Below are 19,757 nucleotides of genomic sequence, written 5' to 3'. Positions count from 1 at the left end.
TGAGATGAAGATGTGATCATCCCACTCAGTGCACTCATGCTGCATCTGGAGTACTGTGTCCAGTTCTGGTACCCATAATTCAAGAAAGATGCAGACAGGCTGGAGAGGGTCCAAAGGAGGGGCCACAAAGATGATCAAATGGCTGGAGGACCTGCTCTGTGAGGAAAGGCTGAAGGAGTTCAGGCTCTTCTCCCTAGAGAAGAGAATGCTGGGGGGGGGGGGGAGGCGGGGGTGGGCGTGAACCTCATCACAGGATTCTAGTACTTTAAAAGGTGGCTACAAAGAGGACAGAGACTCTCTTCACAAGGAGCCATGTGGAAAAAGACAAGGGAGAATGGATACATGTTGCACTGGGAGATGTTTCAACTCAATACAAAAAGAAACATTTTACAGTGAGAACAATCATTCACTGGAACAACTTCTCCAGGGATGTGGTAGAGTCCCCATCACTGGAGGTTTTCAGGATGCAACTGGACAGGGTGCTCAATAGTCTCATCTAGGCTTGCTTTCTCATGAAAGGTTGGACCAGATGATCTTTTGAGGCCCCTTCCAACCTGGGCTGTTCTGTGATTCTGTGATTGTTTCTATGATTAAATTGTTCTTGGACCTTGCATTCTAATGAGAGTCAGTCTTTCTTCCTCTTGTCTCTGTCCTGTGCCTTTCTAGGTAGGGACTCCCTCAAAATGGATCAGCATTACTGCAGTTCCTACCCATGAAGTCAGTGTGCAACACATGGCCAGCCCAGCAGGACTGTAGTCAGCCTGTTGCTTTTTCTGGGTCAAAGTGGACGTAGGTGCAAACTTTTGAATCAGTAGCCTAGCCTGAACAGTACTGACAGTGGGTCTGGTGTGTTGCCCAGTCATTTCACTTCATTACCTAGCCATAACTCTCTTTGAAATGACAACAGTTCTTTTTGCATAAATGAAGCTGTAAAGAACAAAGTGAAGAAAAGTAGAAATAGAGTTCAGAACAAAACAAACCAGGGAGTGCAATCCAGATGGCAACATCTGCAAATGACTTGGTTTCTTTCTCACTAGATCTGGAGATCAAATTCAATTCTCCATCTTAATTCCCAGTTTTCATAGATCTGTTTAGAATACTGATACTATGCCATGAACTGTGGCAATGCTAGAAAATTTTTTAAAAGACTGATCGTTCTACTAGAAGCTGTGTGGTCTGGCTTTGTTCCAATACCAGTCTTGATACTTGTCCTGAGACACAGTTAGAAACACACCTTTGTCTTGATTACTTGAAATATAGTTCACTAATTAGTTGAAGTCAGTGCTGGTTTGGCAGTGAGAAATGGCTTTTTGATATACTTACAATTGATTCAAAGCAAGGGAGGTAGCTTAGCTTTTCACTTTAGGTACAAAACCAGAGTTATCTAGGCTTTACTGATGAAAGGAAACTTTATCTGTATGTTGAATCATTTTATATGCAATAAATTACTGCTGTATGGAAAGAAATCTTACATCATCCCTCATAGGTACACTATCCAGTACTGCAGGCTGAGCAGACCCAGGAATTTATTTTAATTGTTAATGGTAGGTTTAATACTTCTCACAAGCTGGAAATGCCAGGAAATAATTGGTCTCTCAGTTCATAGGAGTGTTTATCATTTAGATGGCCCTCACACAAACTATAAACAGTCTAAACACTAATGCTGGAAAAACCAATTTAAATGAGTACTTAATGCTAGTCTATACTTAGCTCTTCCTTGAGTTTCCCATGAGTGCAATTTCATGCTGATAGCAGCAGGAATGAGCACTGCTGATGGCAAGGCACTGGGAATCTCTCCTTTTTTTTTTTTTTTAAAAAATTGAAATCAAAATACAATATTACTTGTAGAAAGTCTTAAATGAGAGAAATAACTATAGCATTATAGCACTGGACTCTTGTTGCTTTAGTATATATAGTACTGAATCAGTGCTAGTGCTGCTACGGGGAAGTGGCTAAAGAATATGGCACTGTTCTACATTGGCTCATGATATGCTCCAAAAAGTCTGTATGCAATGAATGTGGAAGTCATCATCACTAGTAGGTGGAGTTGAAATAGCTCTTGTGATCTGCTTCCTTTCAAATAAAACCAGGGGTTCATCTTAATGTCTGGTTATTGGTGAAAGAAGATGCTTCATGTTCTAGGGACTACAATACTGTTTGGCTGCTGTGATTGTTTAGTTACTTTATATATTAGATTATATTACCTTTCTGTACATAATTATTAATGTAGTAAATATATTGGTTAGTTTAATGTCCTGATCCTGCACTAAGCTATCTCACCTTCTAGGTCACTGCTTTGTGCTTATGTAGGAAATCATCAAGGATTTGAGGAAGCTAATGCTTTTAATCTGCACTTATTTCACTTGCTCTGAAAGGGCTTTTTACACATAATTCACTGAACCTATTGGCTCTGAGATATTTTGAAACCTTGTCTGTATACTTGGTACTCGTGCTAATAATGGACGGTCCCAGGGCCAAATAAATTTATAACCTTGTAGAAGGCATATGTCTCCTCTGTAGGAAACCATGTGTTCTACAACTTAGCTGTATCCACCTGCATCTGAGAGAGAGCTGGGACACCATCAGGTCTCCAATACAGGTCCTTTGCTACCTTAATCTTCTTATTTCACCACTGTCTTTTAGATGTTGGATGTGTTCTTTGGCACTACAGCTTGGTCTGATGAATCCCTAGCTAAGGAAGCTGCACATTGCAGGTTCACAGTAGTCATTTTAAATTTGACCTGTGGCAGAAAGGCTGCAATTGCAAAGCAGGTGTGTTACTCTTGGTACAGAAGTCCATACATCAACTGACAAGTTGGGGACAAAGGAAGGATATCTGAAATTTCCTTCCTGTAGGGGGAAGAAGAGCTGGGCAGAATGGCTTAGAGAGCATAAGAATCATAGGAGCAGTCTGGAAGGACTTCCTTAATATTTCACTGCAGGTTGCCCCTGGATACAACCATGGAGAGGATGACACATTGCAGAGATGGAAATTAAGTTGAGAATATTGTCGACGCTTGATCATGAATAAAAGCAGCACGTTTTTTTTCATTACTAGGATTTTTTTCAGTTCCAAACATATACTCCTGCAGCAAGACTTGTCATCTCTTTCCAATTGCAGGCTGGTTCAGGTTGGAAGAGACCTCTGGAGGTTTTGGAGGGGAGAAGGGCTAGGGTGGTGGGGACTGGTGGTTTTTTCTTTCCTTTTTGAAGAAGGATGTGCTTAAAAGCTAGCATCTCTGGTTTCTCCACTCTGTAACTTGTCTAGACTTACAGAAGTCAAACTATTTTCTTTTTTAATGAAACAGTGGCTCTGCATACAATAAAGTCAAATAACTAGCTTCCTCACTGAAGCACTTAGCGGGAACTTATTTTTTAAAGCATGGATTGCTTGCTCACATTGTCCTTTAATGAGTCAGTAGCAGCTTCTCACAGCTTTGTGCGCAGCATATGGATATAAGGGTTGAACACCAATGTCTTCTAGAGTGACTGTGTAAAACTAGGGGATCCTGAGATCACTCTCTGTTGAATCTGTCTGCTCTCAGTGCTGTCTTGTTGCTTTCTGATCCTAAGCCTGAGACTCTGATTCGATCTGTTGAGACTTTAGTTTGGCAACCACTGTCTTCAGTTTTACCTGTCTTGCGGTTGTTTTGGTGCATCTTGTACTGTTCCTTCTGTCCCCGTCAACCTTTTTCTCCCATTCCTGAAAGGTACTGCAGTTGCCACAGCATTTTTTTTTCCTTTCTAGCTACGTGACTGGCTCACTGCAGCTATACCATGAGGGTCATGGCTTCCACCTCTGGGAAATTGTTATGCTCCAGAGTTTATTTACTGCAGATTTGATGATCCATAAAGATTTAGGAAATAATGCTTTTTATAGTACTGCATATAGCAGCACCTACATTCTTCCTTCCTGTAAGCAACAGTGACGGCTGGACTCCTCTGAGACAGCTCACAGGTCCCAACGAGCTCTGTGTGAGAGCTGGGGATGGGTAGCATTCATGTGAGGTCTGGGCATTAGCAGTCTATAGGCTGTGACTGCTATTGTTGAGGAACTGGTCCAGTTTCATTGCTGCCATCTACTGAAACTAGAGCTTTCCACCTCATTGAGCAGACTAGTGGGAAGCATGGTGTTGTAGATGAGATCTGAAATGCCATAATCGCACTAAAAATAATAATCAAAAATGCCCCCCCTTCCTGAACTGAGGACTTCCAAAATGTTTGTTTGTTACTTAAAGTTCAGCTTCCTGCGCAGCCTTAGTGCTCCTAACTAATACTCTCTCTGTAGCTATTAATTCTTTCTCTGCTGATTTTTCTGGAATATGTCTCTGATACAGCTCTGCCTGGTGTCTCCTGTTTTTTGAGCAGTAGCTCATGAATGTGTTTAGCTTTTCCGTGTCGTCTTTAATACAAAAAGATGCTCTTTCTTTGTGATAATGAAAACTTATGTATGTACTCAAGAAAACCCTTATGATTTAATATTTTTGGGGGAAGAGTGTATTTTATTTTAAATACTCTTTAGTTGCTTGGTGACTTTGCTTGACAAGGTCTTGCTTACTAAACTTGATTTGAAAAATGTTTATTAAAAAAAAATCCCAAACCATTTTCTAGCACTGGTTAAATGCTTTTGAAATTGCAGGGTTCAGTAGACACTTTTGGTCAGAAGGCAAAACATATTTATTCCTGTAACTAATAGAGCAAGTACTCATAGAATAAAAACTCCACAGTCTACTTTGATCTGCTATATATAGGACTGATCAGGCAGCAATGAAATACGAGAATTTGTACGGTGGTCTTAATGACCAACTCTCTTTATATTTTTTTTTCTTTAAGGTTTGTATGATTTTACACTTGTTTAAAAAAATGTCTTTTCCCCTTCCCCTCTTAAAGGTAGAGACCTGTGGGTTCTTGTTCTGGGAAGGTTTCCAACCCATCATAAGATTGGCATTCCAGAGTTCAAGTATGTTGCTAATATGCATGGGGATGAGGTACGTTTCAACTTTTGCAATGTCATTTATACCAAATACACTTAACAGAGGTTTAGAGTGAACTTCTCTCAGGCATGTGCTGGCTACTATTGAGCTGTGTCATACCTCAAAGAGGACCTAATATGTGTGTATTTCTTGAAGAATTTCAAGAATAAAGTTCCTTTGTTTTGGTGGAAGGGCTTTAGGAGACCTTACATCACTCTGAAGAATCCTATAATCCTACACCTAAGACCTCTCTTAAGTAGAGAGCTTTGTCTTTTCCATGTGAATAAACCCAGAGGCTTTAACTTTCCTGGCAATGAGTCAGATACAATAGTTTGCTTGTATGTTATTATTGCCTAGGCATGAAGTTTGACTGGTAGAACTCTCAAATACATCCTAAGATTGAATAATAATTGCTGTGTAGCACCAAATGAGTTATTTTAGGAAGAAAATTTCTTTTAGGAACCTTAAGCTAGGAATATCTAGATTGACCTAAGATAACACAGTGAGTATACAACACAAAACAATTTCAGCATTAACTAGCTCTGCAAAGAATGGCCATTTAGTAACAATAAAGGAGAAAGTGGTGATTATGAGCGTTCCTGGTGTAGTATATGAATCTGGAACAGAAAGACTCAAAGCTTCACTCTTCTCTATAATCTTTTCCTGCTTTCTATTCCCCTTATTCTTTAGCTTTACCTGCTCATATTAGTCATGTTCAGGATAAGTTTAAACCATACAATATATTTATATGCAGCCTTTAATGTGTAGGGTAAGTAATTCAACAGAAATAGCAAAATTTATATATATGTGTACACATATATATGTGTGTGCGTGTGCGCTAGACCGTGAATTCCCAAAACGAAGAAAAATAGATGTAGTAGGAAGTGTATCCTGTGTAAATCGTAACATATCACAAGCTACTGCTATTACCGATGCTGTGTGTGAGCACTTGCACGCCTACAGGCACTTGTGACATTATGTGCCAAGAATTTTCCCCAAGTTAGACTAGTTTCACCTTGTTTGACAGTGGCTATGGTTAAAGTGCTGCTGGGAGTCTGGCTGCTTTGGAATTTAACGCTGTGTGGGAGGAAGCTGATTCATGATTTCAAATGGGTACATGTGCCCAAGATAGGGTTTGCAAATCCTAAAACCTCGTGTGTGTCAGCAGGGTAGTCCAGGGTGCCTAGGAGCTAAAGTTCCATATGACAATTCTTGCAAACTGCTGAAGGGAATTGCAAACCTATAGATGACCCAGCTTTGGTAGGAAAGAGATGGAAGGCAGGATATGGTCTCATCCAGAATGGCCTGGCTCTCAAATCCAACATTGCTGGACTGCAGAAGGCCAGTCCTCCTATTGAAACCTCCCCAATGAAGCACTTCTGCCATTATCACTGCCCAGCTGGATGTGCACAAGGAACTTTGACCATGGAGACAGGTGCTGTTTGCATATCCACAGGGTCAGGAACTGCTGGAGATCAAGCAACCTGGATCACTGCCTAGGTTCTAAATTGTTATATTGACTTTATGAGAAAATGGGACAAGATTTTTTTTTTTAAGTGGCTGGCACTGTGCCTGAGTTTGAGCAGAATTGATCCTTGAGCTGCCTAGGTATCATATAGTACTAAGTGCCATGCTGCATTCTAGCTTGTTCATTGAACCAAGCATGCACTCAGGGAAGATTCTGGAAATAGAGCTATTCCTCTTTTTCAGGCCCTCATGATGATCTTTGCCTTATGGTTTTTTGTGTATAGATACAACGTACAGTTGATGTTTGTTTTTCATGTCTGACCATAAATGTGTTTCAGGTGGCAGGAAATTAATTCCTCATATAGAGAAGCATTGGAGAACTTTAATATTTTTTCCCATAATCTAAGATTCTGCTTGACTAGTCACTGGGGAAAGATTCAACTACCCCTATAATATATTAAGCAGATGAGTTTTGCACTAACTCTATGACAAGCTTCCACTTGTGTTCCACAGTTTTTCATAACTTAGAATTGTGGGATTGTGGCTTCATTGATCTAGTTAGGTCTTTTGTGCTTCAGTAATGCTTTCCATAAATGGTACAAGGTGAGAAAAGTTCTGTTCTCAAGTCGTGGTTGGTGATGCTGCCCTTCTAACCTGTCATGATCACACACATGACACTTCTTTTTTTTTTTTTTTGATTCAGCTGGCCGGCTGAGTCTTAAAACCTAAAAGTTGAGGAGGAGCCTGAATTGCATGTGTGCAGGCTGTTCACACATGCTGCTGGAAGAAACCTAGGTTATTTCGAGAGATTCCAAACAGGGAAGCTCTAATAAAATAATATGAGTACACCATACTAGGAAGAGAGTGGGGTTTTTTTGGGGGGGTTCCAAATCTGGAAGGATTTATTTTTTTAAGTAGGTTAATTTTTCTTAATAATGTAAGACATGACCAGCCAAGGTTTAAATTGTTGTATTTTGTGATCACTATTGCCAAATAGAGTGAACTTTTGCTCCAGATCCCCAGAGATGCAACAAAAGTCTTCTCCCATTCTTTGTGTGCCTGTATGAAGTTGGATGCCATTTTAGCAGTACTTTTTGTTTAACCCCAGCCAGATTAAAACTGATAGAGAGGTAGTTCAGTCACTTGCAGCTATCTTTAATCAAAATGGCACTAATAGATTGCACAAAATGCGTAAGCCTGTGAAATCTAATTAAAGTCTGTACTGAGGAAGATGAGGGAGACGTTGCCTGCTGTTCTGAGGCAGCAGCCTCTCTTGTCCCAGGCTTGTGCTCTTACTTGAAAGATCTTCTCTTCCTCAGTGCATACACTCACACATTCCTCTCTGAGTGAGAACTCATTCCACTTAACATCGACCACAACCAAACCCCCAAACAATCCGAAGTCATAAATGGAGCAGAACTATCACCTTTTGACCAGCTGTACCTACAGCAACTACACAACTGAACTATAGGATCTAATCAGAAGGCTGCTTCTAAACCCTGTATATCACAACAGGGAAACCCTTTCAAGGAAAAGCATGTCTGAACAAAGTGTAAACTATCTCTGTGTTTCTGCTTGTTCCCTTTAATGTATTAAATATATGGCTTCCTTAACTTTCTGCAGCTATAGTATAACTGGACCATCACAAGATAAACTCTTTCTCAGGATGCTAATGCCGATACCAACCTTTTTCTCTTAAATCATCGGCTTCTGATCACTTTATTTTCTTAGTGTAACAGTATTTTGCCTCTTTTGTTACATGAAGCTAAGCCTGTACTGATAGGCCTGAGCTAGCCTACATGGAAGGATGTGTTTATCTTGCTGGCTTACCTTGTGATTTAAGTTAAAGCAACTAGATCCTATTTTCCATGTCATCATAGACACAGTCATATCCGCAGAGGGGTTTCCTGAGATATGGTGACTTATTAGGGCTTGGATGACTGAGAAGTGGAGTAGGTTTATTTGTGATCAATATAATTGGGGCTTAAAAAAACCCAAACAACAAACTGAGTCTTGTGTACAATTTCTCACTCTCATTTAAAAAAAAAAAATGAATGGAAGCTCTATTTTACACTATCAAAATGCCACTATAAAAAAGGGCTGCTTTTTTTATCACCAGGTTGGCCAAAAAGAGTTGTGTCCGCATGCTACAAAGCTTGCTATAAGGAATTTTCAGCACATAGGAATATGTCCTTTGTACTGTGCAACATACTATGGAAGTGGTATGGCAGGGAAACAAACATGAGCTCTAGAAAAGGGGATAAAAAGACATATTTCTTGTATAGTGAACTGTTTTTCACCTGGCTTCAGTATCAGCTGATGTGATGTAAAGAAGGTCAGAAGCATCAGAGATTTCAAAATTCAAAGCAACCAAACCTATTTGCTAACAACAGACTTTTAAAAAAGCTGGATGCTGCCGAGATCTCATTCAACACAGGTAGGGCTGCTGCCTCGCCCCGGTTACCTTTTACCTTATCTTTACTCCCACTCTTCTGAGTGGGGAAAAAGAAAGTGATCCATTTCTCAACCAGGTGAAGTGTGCGCTGAGAAGCCTGAAGCCTGTGGAATTTGTCCAGGTGGTAACATCTTATGCCAGTTACTAGTTCAAAAGCAGGCTTTATGTTGCCATTTCCTTCAGTGATAAACCAATGAACTGCAATTCCCTGTCATAAATGTGATAGTTCTCATATTTTCACAGTGATTGCTACTATACAAATAAATGGATATGTGCCAAACTGTATTTGCACAGTCACTTTAACACTGGTGTATTTTAGTAAAGGACATGCACAGTGGGGTGTGTTGCAGCCGTGCATAATAATTAGTGTTGTACAAGTATTAAAGAACATCATCTTGTAAGTGTGGCGTTTAAGTGGTAAACCAGGATGCACTATCGGTTTCTCTGCTGTAACTCCACTTCCTTAGGTGGGGTTGTGCCTGGTATGCTGTGCTAGGTCTGTACAGCACTCAGGACTGGAGCAAGGAGACTGGCAAGACTGTGTTGCTTTGAAACAGGTCCTACCTGATGGTTTAGATCTTTCTTTCAACATAGTTCAACTTAAACAGGCCACGTTTAAGGAAAGAATTTTAATCATAAAAATGGGCAGAGTCTATCCACCCATAGTCCCTTGGTATTAGGTCTCTATCATGTGGTAACAAAAACGTTTTAAAAACAAGGGTGATGGAGTAAAGTGTTACAGTGCAGGTGCAATTGGAGCTAACCTTAATCTTTTAACTGGCTGCCACTAGAGCTTCTTGAGTAAGCCCTTCAGTAGCTGAGCAGGGTGCTGACCCAGCCACGCCTGAAGCGGTAGTCAGCAGGTTTAAGGGGTATGTCTACAGAAACAGCAGTCACACCCTTTTCTGCAGTGTCGATCCGTGCCCTAATGCATGCATGCGTCTTCATTCAGGACTTCCCCTGAGGATCACTGAAAGCCTTTCCTGCTGACTCTCTCCCTTTGGGGCACACAAGGAAACGGGCAGCTGAAAGTGCACAGAGAAACTTATTGTCTAACTGTATCCCTAGAGGTGGGAGAAAGGGTTTTCCTTTGCTTTTGTGTCACCCCTCATCTGAGTTACTGCAAAACAATACACCTGGGCATCACCCTTGGGATACTGCAGTTAAAACCAAATATTCATCATGTCTTCTCAAAGCCCCAGAACACATAAAGGCTGTTCCCTGCTCTCTACATCTTCGTGTTAGACTAGAGACAAGTTAAGGTGTCTGTCCTTGACTTTACTGTCAGCAACCTACCTCCACTGTATGTAGATCCTTTATTTGAAGCTTTAAAGTAAAAATAATTGTCTTGTAACTTTTCTCCACGGGCACAGCTGACCTTTCTAGTAACAGGGTAAAGCGTGGCTGGGCAGCAGATACCTTCCAAGGGCTCGATCAAAACTTGAGCTATACTTTCCCAGAAACAAAAATTTTCCCTTTTCCTTCCCCTCAAACACCTCCAGATGTGATTTCTCAAGAAATGCAGGGTACTCTGGATGAAAACAAAGCCACCCTTCTGTCACCCCACCAAAACAGAGTGGTAATAAATACACTCTTTCCCCACCAGGGAACGATCAAAGTACCGACTCTCTGTGATAGAGATTAGCTGAATTGTTTAATGTACTCAGGTACAACAATAGCTATACAAGGAATCCTATAAAATAGGGTTAGTTTTTAAAATACTGTATATGTAAGTAAGTCTGGGTTTAACTTTAGGTGCGAAGAATGTCATCTATGGAAAACTAGTAATCTTCCATTCTTTATAAACATTGTCCTTTTCCACCACCTTTGCTTGTTGCTTTTCTTTTTTTTCCCCTTCCTGTTCCTGCTTCTCTACCCTTTCTTTTCTGGATGTCTTTTTGTAAGGCACTGAAGTACAGTAGGGAGCAGAGGCACTTTCCCACTTTCTCCAGGGAGCAGTCCAGTCTTGTCTGTAGTTTAGCTATGTCTGTGGTAGGGCCGTTCTTGTTGCTTCTAAGTCTGCTAGGTTTATCTCTTGTGCTTAAGGCCATGATTTGCCTGATTCCTCTCCCCTCCCCCCCCCAGTCCCCTCCCCCGCCCGACTCCATGTGCTTCCCAAGATGTCTATCACCCAGAGCTGGAACTGAGCTGCCTGTACAGGACAGGTTCTGTTGCATCCCTTCTTAAATTTCACGGAGTAAATTTATCAAAACCTGCAGAGCAGTCTGCATTTCACTGCCAGTAGCTTTCAGTGCTGTTTTGAAAGCTACTGGCAATGGAGGAAATTAGGTACCTTTCCCCCCTTGTCAAAGCCCATTTTCTGTAGTGTCTAGAAAAAGAACCACTTAGTTACTGGCACATTATATGCATTTGTGTAACGCAGCTTCCCCTAGCAGGTTACTGGATGGTGGTTTGTAGGAGACCACCAGGAGCTGACAGGCAACAGTTAGAAAACTTGGGAATGAATCTGCTGGGGGGCAGAGTGGGAAGAGATCCTTCTTTTTCCCCTCTACAAACAGCAGGCAGAATTGCTGAAGCACCAACTCAGAGACCATGGCTGCCTTCAAATATGACACTTAAAATGGTGTAATCCACAATTTAGCAGAGTCATGTTTGGCACTACATTGTTTGTTTGTTTGTTTCTCCTGTGATAAACAGCAGTTGTTGGCTAATTGGCAAGACATGGTTTGCTCCCAAGCTGAACAGCAGTTACACCCAGCCCTCCTTGCCCGATTGTGTACCAACCCAGCTCCCGCAGGCAGAGCTCCTGCGGGATGGTGTCTGTGTTCCTCTTTACCTCAACACCCAGAGCGAGATTTGACACTTAAAATGCACCAGTGTGAAAATTTAACAACATATTAGTACAGCAAATAGCTGTGGAGAAATATTTCTTTTCCCCTGCCTGATTTCACCTACCTTTTACTTTAGCCTGTACCAGTGTGAAAGCAAGATGCTGTTCATCTGTGACACCAGGTTCATCCAGTAATGCCACTCTATGTTCCTCATTTTAGAAAAAAAAATTCTTTGCAATATTTCTACTTTAGTGGTGCAAGACTCATTCTAAAAGATACCGAGACGCTGTAGCTCTGAATTAGAGCCTGCAGTGATTTACCAGGCTTTGTTCCTGGAGATAAAGTATAGATAAATTATCTCCAGAACACATCTAGTTGCAAGTCTTGATTTGTTCCCCTCCCAGCCGGGGCTTAGGAACCCTACAGCACCCTTGAGGCATGGGTCACAGTGCTATAGAAAGTGCTCCTGGGAAGTAGGATCCAGTGAGCGCTGTACTAGTGGTTTCTGGGGTAGAAGAGGATTGTTCTTAACTCACTGGAGCTGGAACTTGCTACTATTTTGCCTGAAATCTGATAGAGTAGACTAAAGGGAGATGTCCTATATTTCATGACCTATGCAAACTTAATTGAACAAAATTATGTATTTAGCTTTTTCTCTCCCACTGCCTTTCCTTGATCTAAAGTCTGTATCCAAATGTCCTTCCATCTCTTTTTCTAAGGATTTATATATATGTTTGGTTTCCCCAATGCCTGTATGCCTACATTCATGGCATTAAAATAAAGCAATGTAACAGAGAATATAACAGAAGTGTCTATGGGGCCTCTCTTGATCCTGTGTTAAAGTTCACTTCCCATAAAAGGGGATAAACAAGAAAAAATCCTGCTCTGCAGCACCCTGGAAAACATGGAAGGTGTCTCCTTCCTTTCTTCTGAACCATCACTGCCAAGTGGTGATGCACAGCGTGACACTTACGTGCAGGGCCCAGGGTCCCCTGGGCATCAGCACAGAGCTGACTCTGCAGTGCAGCTGAGAAAATGCAGCAGAGCGTTTCCGAGCTCATGTGATCTTTAGCAGGCAGCCCATGCAGTTTTAATTTTTGATAAGGCTGTGCCTTGTCCATGCAGGATTTGAACAGTGCAGCTGACATAGTCAGTTCCCCATTACAGAAGAAGCTCTGGTTGATCTGGGTTTAAAACCCTTGTGAAAACCATCCAGTGACTCCTTTCATCTATTAAATATATTTAGGGGAGAGCATAAAACAAAATAGTGTTGACCAGAATGCTTTTGTATGCCTCATGTATCTGTGTAATCCAGTAAGAAAAACCTGTAAGTGCAAGGTGGTGGATCTTTGTGTTGGTTTTTTTCTTTTTCTTTCTTTTTCTTTTTCCATAGCAGACTTAAAATAAAATCTATGTTTCTTTATACAGACTGTTGGGAGAGAAATCCTGCTCCATTTGATAGAGTTCCTGGTGACCAGCTACAGACGTGACCCAGTTATTACCCGGTTACTCAATACTACCCGGATTCATGTCATGCCAACAATGAATCCTGATGGATTTGAAGCTACAAAAGTGCCTGATTGTTATTACACACAAGGAAGGTAAGGGCAGCTTAGGATGGTGGGAGTAAGTAAAGGAAATGGGTGGGGAGTAATAATCGCAGATAGCCAAGAGACTGAATCATCCTTGGTGGAGAGGATCGCCTGGAGGATGTGTTAGGGCTAATTTTGGTCTGTGCTGTTCTGAAGATGCACTGTTATGGCATAGTTTTTGGAAGACTGAGTCAGACAGCTGTTTATATGTGGTGTGGCTAGAGAAAATTGGTCAGAATGGTGTAATGACCTAAGCTTTTAGGCAGGAGACCCAGATTGCGAATAGAAGCACAATAACCTATTTAGACCTTTAGGGTGCTACAAAAAAAAGAAGGAAAACTCCACCCACAGGGATCTATTTCAATTGGAGAATTCTGTAACCCTTCTTAATGAGAAAAAGGTGTGTCTAAGCTTGTTGAATGGACTTCTAGAAATGTGTTTAAAGATCATGTTGAATGCAGATCTAGTAAGAGGGAGGAGTTATGCAAGCAGAGCTAGCTATAATAGGTAGTATGCTAATAGTAGTGCTTGGAAAAAAAATTATGCAGAAGTAAATGTAACCTAGCATTGCACTCTGTGCTACTTTTACATTCTATAATGTAGCTATTGCAGAGACCAAAAAGGGGAGGAAAATTTTTATAAGCTAGAAGAGGGAAGAAGAAGAGAGAGTGAGAGAATGGGAAGAAATGCCAAAGGGAAAAAGTTGGAACATGCAGAAAAAGCAAACTCATGAGCTAGAAGTTCTCTCTTCGATGACTAGCCATGGCAACGTCAGAAGCAAGTGAAAAGGTAGTTGAGGCAGTTTAGTTCTCTAGGTCACCGGTGCAGGCCCTCCTTTTTATTAGGAAAGAAATTTATTCCTCAGCAAATAGATAGGACTTTTATGGAGGGTGGTATATTTTATCCCCTCACTGTGAAATAGACAGAGTTTAACTGAGTTTAAACTACTCTCTGGACTGACCTGTCTGAGTGAAAAAGGAAGAAAGCATTTGAACAGGCTGCACCTTCAGGTCCAGGGAGAAGAGAATACATCCTGTGTTTGAGTCAGTTTTTGCTCTGTGTCCAGAGTGACAGCTGTACAAGGGGGACAGCCACCGATAGTTACCTTGGTCTTCTGTGCAAGTGTGAAAAACACAAACAGAAGGACAACATCTTCCTTATCTGGCTTAGGTTCTTCTGATTCACATACGTGTAGGTGTGTGCATGCTATATGTCTGTTAAATATTTCAGATGGAAACAGTGAATACAATAGAAGAATTGTTTTATTATGTCTTATGAAAATTCCAGTGCTGCCAGAAAGCAAACTGAAGTCCATCTTCTTAATGCTTGAGAAGATTTGCAATGGCCATCTCGCCTGTTTCCTGAAGACACTAGCATGCCACAGATCTTAAGCACTGTGAGGCTGGCAACGTGGAAGTGTCTATGGGCAAAACAGTAAAGAGAATGTCTTCTCTCTTTCTAAGGTACAATAAGAACGGAGAAGATCTGAACAGAAATTTTCCTGATGCCTTTGAAAATAACAACGCTAGCATTCAGCCAGAAACTCAAGCAGTAATGAACTGGATAAAAAATGAAACATTTGTTCTTTCAGCAAACCTGCATGGGGGTGCCCTGGTTGCCAGTTACACCTTTGATAATGGTAACTCAGGTAAGCTAGTAACAAACTCTCTTCTCCACAGCTGCTTTGGTTTAGGAACATTAGCTGTACCCAAGTAAAATTTATGAGGATTTCTGCAAGTTTTTTCCAGCTTTTGAGCTGGGATGAGCAGACTTTGATAAACCCCATCAAAATTATCTCCCAAATAGCCATATTGGGCAGTGATTTATCTGGTACTTAAGCCAGCACTGTATGTTTTACGAGTAATGAGAGTTACATGATGGCTATCTTTATTCTCCAGTTACCAGCACTTTGAAAGGCTATAGCAGGTCTCCAGATGATGATGTCTTTATTCATCTGGCAAAAACCTATTCTTTCAACCATGCCAGCATGTACAAAGGGACAGGGTGTGACAACAGACAAACCTTTCCAGAAGGCATTACCAACGGGTATTCTTGGTACCAGCTGGAAGGTAAGAATGTCAGTGATTTATTTTTTTCCCCAGCTGCTTCAGATACGATGTTCTCACTTTCTCCCACCATCTTTGATTAAAGGGCTGTGATTTTGGCCAGAGTAGAGGGTTGACGAGGGGAGTAAGCCAACTCATTCATGCAGATTCTCTGAGCAGGACCTGGGTGTTTGCAGAAGAGTCGGTGGTTACACAAGTGAATGAGGCAGTCCCTGCTGTCTGGCTGCTTCTGCGCCCTTTCTTAAGGCCTGCATAGCTGTATGGATTACATGCACACGCACACATGTGGCACCAAGGTCTTGCCCTTTCAGAAAGAAAACCACTCTTCTGTTCATATATCGTCCTTCTTTTTAATGTTTGATCACTGAAATAAATGTTTTCATTACTGTTTATGTGTAGCCAAATAGAATATGCGTGTTGCTTTCACAGTCTGAATTCAAAGCCTTAAGAGGCTCTTGGGATGGCTTTGGCACTGGCAAACTCTGCCAGCCTGTGAACTTATCTGCCCTTACTTAGATGGGAGCGCTTGAATGAATTTCAGTCAGACCCACCCTTCCTCAGCCATAATAGTCGTCATTCCTGAAACGCTGCTGTGCTTTAGAAAACAACACTATACATGTAACTGGAGTAATTAAGCTGGTTTTCCACAGGAGGCAGTAAATACAAGTGTATCACTAAGCAATAATTTCTCTGATTTACTTTTCTTACAGGTGTGACACAAATATCAACATTTTAACTCTTCTATTTTTCTTCTAGCTTGAACTTGGTGCTTCTCTGCAGCTGAACACTGTTTGTTTTATTTCACTTTTAAGGTGGAATGCAAGATTACAACTATGTCTGGGGACAATGTTTTGAAATTACATTGGAGCTGTCATGCTGTAAATATCCTCCAGCTGACCAGCTGGAAAAGTTCTGGAGAGACAACAAAGCTGCTCTAATCGAATATATAAAACAAGTACATCTGGGTGGGTATGCGAATGGGGAAGGGAGCTAAAGCTTTGCCCGGGCCGGTGGGCAAAGTGTGAACTCTTCAGCAGCCTGGGCCAGTGTCACAGCTCCCAGGCGAGGAGGTCTGGCATGAACTAGGGAGCTGTCGCTTCTGAATAGCAAATGTGACGAGGCCAGGGGTGGGTAAGGGAGGAGGGCTTACAGGTGGGGGCGATGGGCACTACTACAGTGGTGCACGGGGCTTAAACTGTGCCTGGGCAGGAGCCAGGGACAGGCCCCTGGGGCTGTCTTGCCATGCCCCCCTCAGGGAGCCCTCTTTCCTCAGCAGCCTTGGGGCAGTCATTTATGTCAGAGATCTCTAGATGTGCGTGTGCAGGTGCACATTTCACAAGTCTTTGCTGCTTGGATTTTGTGTTTTTGTAAGGCTTTTCTAGGCACAATCTTGACTTCGCAATTGGCAGAGAGCTGCTAGTTAGTGATGCAGTGGTACTTTACAATGAGTTGGAAGGGTTTGCACAAATCTGTTGCTTATCTTGTGGTTTGTTGTCCAGAATGTCTGACGGCTGTTTTATCTCTGCTTAATGCCAGTGCTGCCTCAAAAGTGGTGTGTGAGAATTTAGGGAAACTACTTCATAAGCAGGCAGTGTTGGTATCTGCTGTTGGGAAGTACTAGATAAGAGGGTGACTTATTTTAAATTTAAAAGGGAAAAAAAGGCAAAAAAATCCCAAACCAGTAGTGAAAATTGAAACCCTTCAGTAAAAGGCATGTACAATAATATATGATGCTTTCAGCAAATGAGATGTAGAAGCAGAGATTACAATGCTGCTTTCTAACTTAATGTGAGGGTAAACTATTAACAACAAGATTTTCTATTTCAGTTCCCTCCAGTAAGATAGAAGTGACTAGAGACATCATTAGATGTGCTCGAAATTAGTGAAAGAGCCTTTGAGTGTATCCAGCTAGTCTGACCTTCCTGGAGGAGGCTCATCACAGGTCCAGGTTGTGATCTTTCTCTCCTCGCCCTTTTCCACAGGCGTGAAGGGCCAAGTTACTGATAAGAATGGGACTCCTATTCCCAATGCCATTGTGGAAGCCAAAGGCAGGCCTCATGTCTGCCCCTACAGAACAAACAAACACGGGGAGTACTTTCTTCTCCTTTTGCCTGGGACCTATGTGATCAACGTAAGTGTGCGGCCTTACTGACTTATTGTCTCTAATTGCATCGAGTTCCTGAGCACCATGAGCTTGCATCCTCATAGATGAACAAGCTCAACTTGCTCGAGTCATATACAGGAGCTGTAAAGACTCTTTAGGAGATTTAAAAGAAAATAGTATCTGAAAACAGAGTGTCTGGAGATAAGCGCTTATCTGACCCAGCTGGTGGAGCGAGCTGGGATGATGGTGACCACGGTGACACCAGCCTGAGGTGTTTGAAACAAAGTGCAGAGCACCTGAAGGGTGAGGAGGTGGAGGCTGGGATCCATAGAGCCCCAGGCAGCGATGGCCTGACAATGCCATCACTGACAGTTATTTCCTTGGGTCAGAACAGCTTCTCTGTGGTGGTTGTCAGCAGCTGGTGTTAGAGGCCATCCCTGCAGCGGAGGTTCTGCCTGCTGCAGCCAAGGGCTTACGCCTAAGCGGAACTGCAGGATTCTGTCTCTTGTACAGCATGCAGTGCCCCACATTATAAATTAATAGTCTGTTTTCATGTCAGGGGGTTTGGGGGCTTACTCTTATTGCTACAATATGAAAAACTTTTCTCATTCTCTGTTCTCAAACTTAGGTTCAGAACACTTTTCCTCTATGTTGACAGTGTAAATAAGCACATTAGAGAATGATTGTTTCACAGCTGAACTCAATGTTTCAAACCAAGTAAGAACTCTTTCATCTTTGCTCCTAGGCTACTGTACCTGGATTTAAATCGATACTGGAGACAGTGGAAATACCCGACAATACCGGTAACTTCAGTGCTCTGAAACATGACTTCTCTTTCTCGCAAGTCTCCATCCAATCAACAGCTGGTTCATGTCCCAAAACTCCCCTCTACCAAGAGCTTGAACGGGCTTCATCAGCTGCAGCGAAACCAACTCTACATGTCTTTGGGTTAATGACCATTATGCTGGTCATTTTCAAATAGTCAGGAACCACAGGGCGTGGCAAGGCAACATCTTCCTGCTCATGTGTGGCTTTTCAGGCAAAGAATTGTATGTGCAAAAGAATGTGTGTTTATAAACCAAATTCTCAGATTTACAGTCATGTTTATTGTATTTTGTAAAACAGTGGCTTGACAATCAAATGTTTTACTTTAATTATAATAGACTATGGTATTTTTCTACATAAATACTCTAAAGCGATACTGTACAGCCTGTGGAGGTAACTGTAGTTTTGATGCAGAAAGCACAAATATATTCTGAAGAATTTGCTTGAATTCAAAAAAGTCTGGGATTGTACTGCAACTGTTTTTCCTACCAGCTCAAGTTCCTCATTGAACAGACAGCTAATGTGCCACACAACTGTGTAGGCAATTAGCTTGATCCTGATGTCTCATAATAAAGCCACTGCTATAAATAAGGAACGGTATTTTTACATGTGCGCTGTCTTATCTGGGCAGATGAGAGTGTCCAGGGCTGAAATAAGGTAAAGACCAGTAATGCGGATGACATGAAGATGGAAATGACGTTTAAGTATGCACCGAAGGGCTCCGTTGCTGGAAGCTCGATGGTAATCTGTGCAAAAGAGTAACTCGGGTCTCTGAAAATGGTGTTCCTCTAAGACAGAGCTATGGAAAACAATGTGGAAACAGTCATTGACAGCTTTGTGGTGTTGCTGTTGCCCTTTTTTTTTTTTTTTTTAACTGAATTTGGTATGGAACAGAACTGCATGCAACTTACAATTTTTTAACCTGGATGGTTTTAGCAATGGCTTTAAAGTGTTTAAAGTTTCACAGCCCTGTTACAGCACGGCTTGGGCCAGGCACGCTCAGCAAGGCTGGGCTGCACTACAGGCAGAGTAAGCCCATTTCTCCTGCCTGGCCAGGTGCAAGTCATTTCCAGGGCCCCCAAAGCAGTCCAATAAACACAAAAGTTATCAAGAAAAGCCAGTTAGTACCACCCCCGGTGTTTATTTTAAAGCTTTATCTGCCAGTAATTTTCTTAAGCAAGTTCAAAAGTAACCAGAAGATATTATCTTTGGAACTATCCATCTTTTCCTGTACACAGTAAATAATCAGCTTTTGATGCTGCCTTCACCATCCCACCTCTACTGAAACTGTACCCCTGCCTGTCCCACTGCATCCCAGCAGCTGGGCTGCAGAGCTTGGGCATCCACCACTGGGCTGCCAGTCATCTACAACCTGTACATACACTTCAGAGAGTGAAACAGTAACACCGATTTTGAATGAGGGCTGTGTGTGCAACATACTGCTTACTGAATGTTTTCATCCTAGCCATTTGAATTCTCTACC

At 41.8% G+C, this 19,757-nt stretch overlaps 1 protein-coding gene across 2 annotated transcripts in view; it reads left to right on the top strand.

Moving 5' to 3' along the window:
- The window catches only part of CPM (carboxypeptidase M), a 36,434-nt gene extending 17,560 nt beyond the window's left edge, over positions 1-18,874 (top strand). The window contains exons 3-9 of one of the 2 annotated variants that reach the window (XM_054846826.1): positions 4,891-4,988; positions 13,116-13,288; positions 14,743-14,927; positions 15,178-15,348; positions 16,158-16,310; positions 17,328-17,476; positions 18,195-18,874. In XM_054846826.1, the coding sequence (XP_054702801.1) occupies positions 4,891-4,988; positions 13,116-13,288; positions 14,743-14,927; positions 15,178-15,348; positions 16,158-16,310; positions 17,328-17,476; positions 18,195-18,431 (1,166 nt within the window). In that variant the 3' untranslated portion in view covers positions 18,432-18,874. The remainder of the gene's footprint in view (positions 1-4,890; positions 4,989-13,115; positions 13,289-14,742; positions 14,928-15,177; positions 15,349-16,157; positions 16,311-17,327; positions 17,477-18,194) is intronic. The other variant, XM_054846834.1, reaches the window with a different exon arrangement.
- Positions 18,875-19,757: the final 883 nt, after the last annotated feature.

This window comes from Grus americana, chromosome 1 (genome assembly GCF_028858705.1).
Source record: "Grus americana isolate bGruAme1 chromosome 1, bGruAme1.mat, whole genome shotgun sequence".
Classification (NCBI taxonomy): Eukaryota; Metazoa; Chordata; class Aves; order Gruiformes; family Gruidae; genus Grus; species Grus americana.
This window is presented reverse-complemented; position numbering and strand designations above follow the sequence as displayed.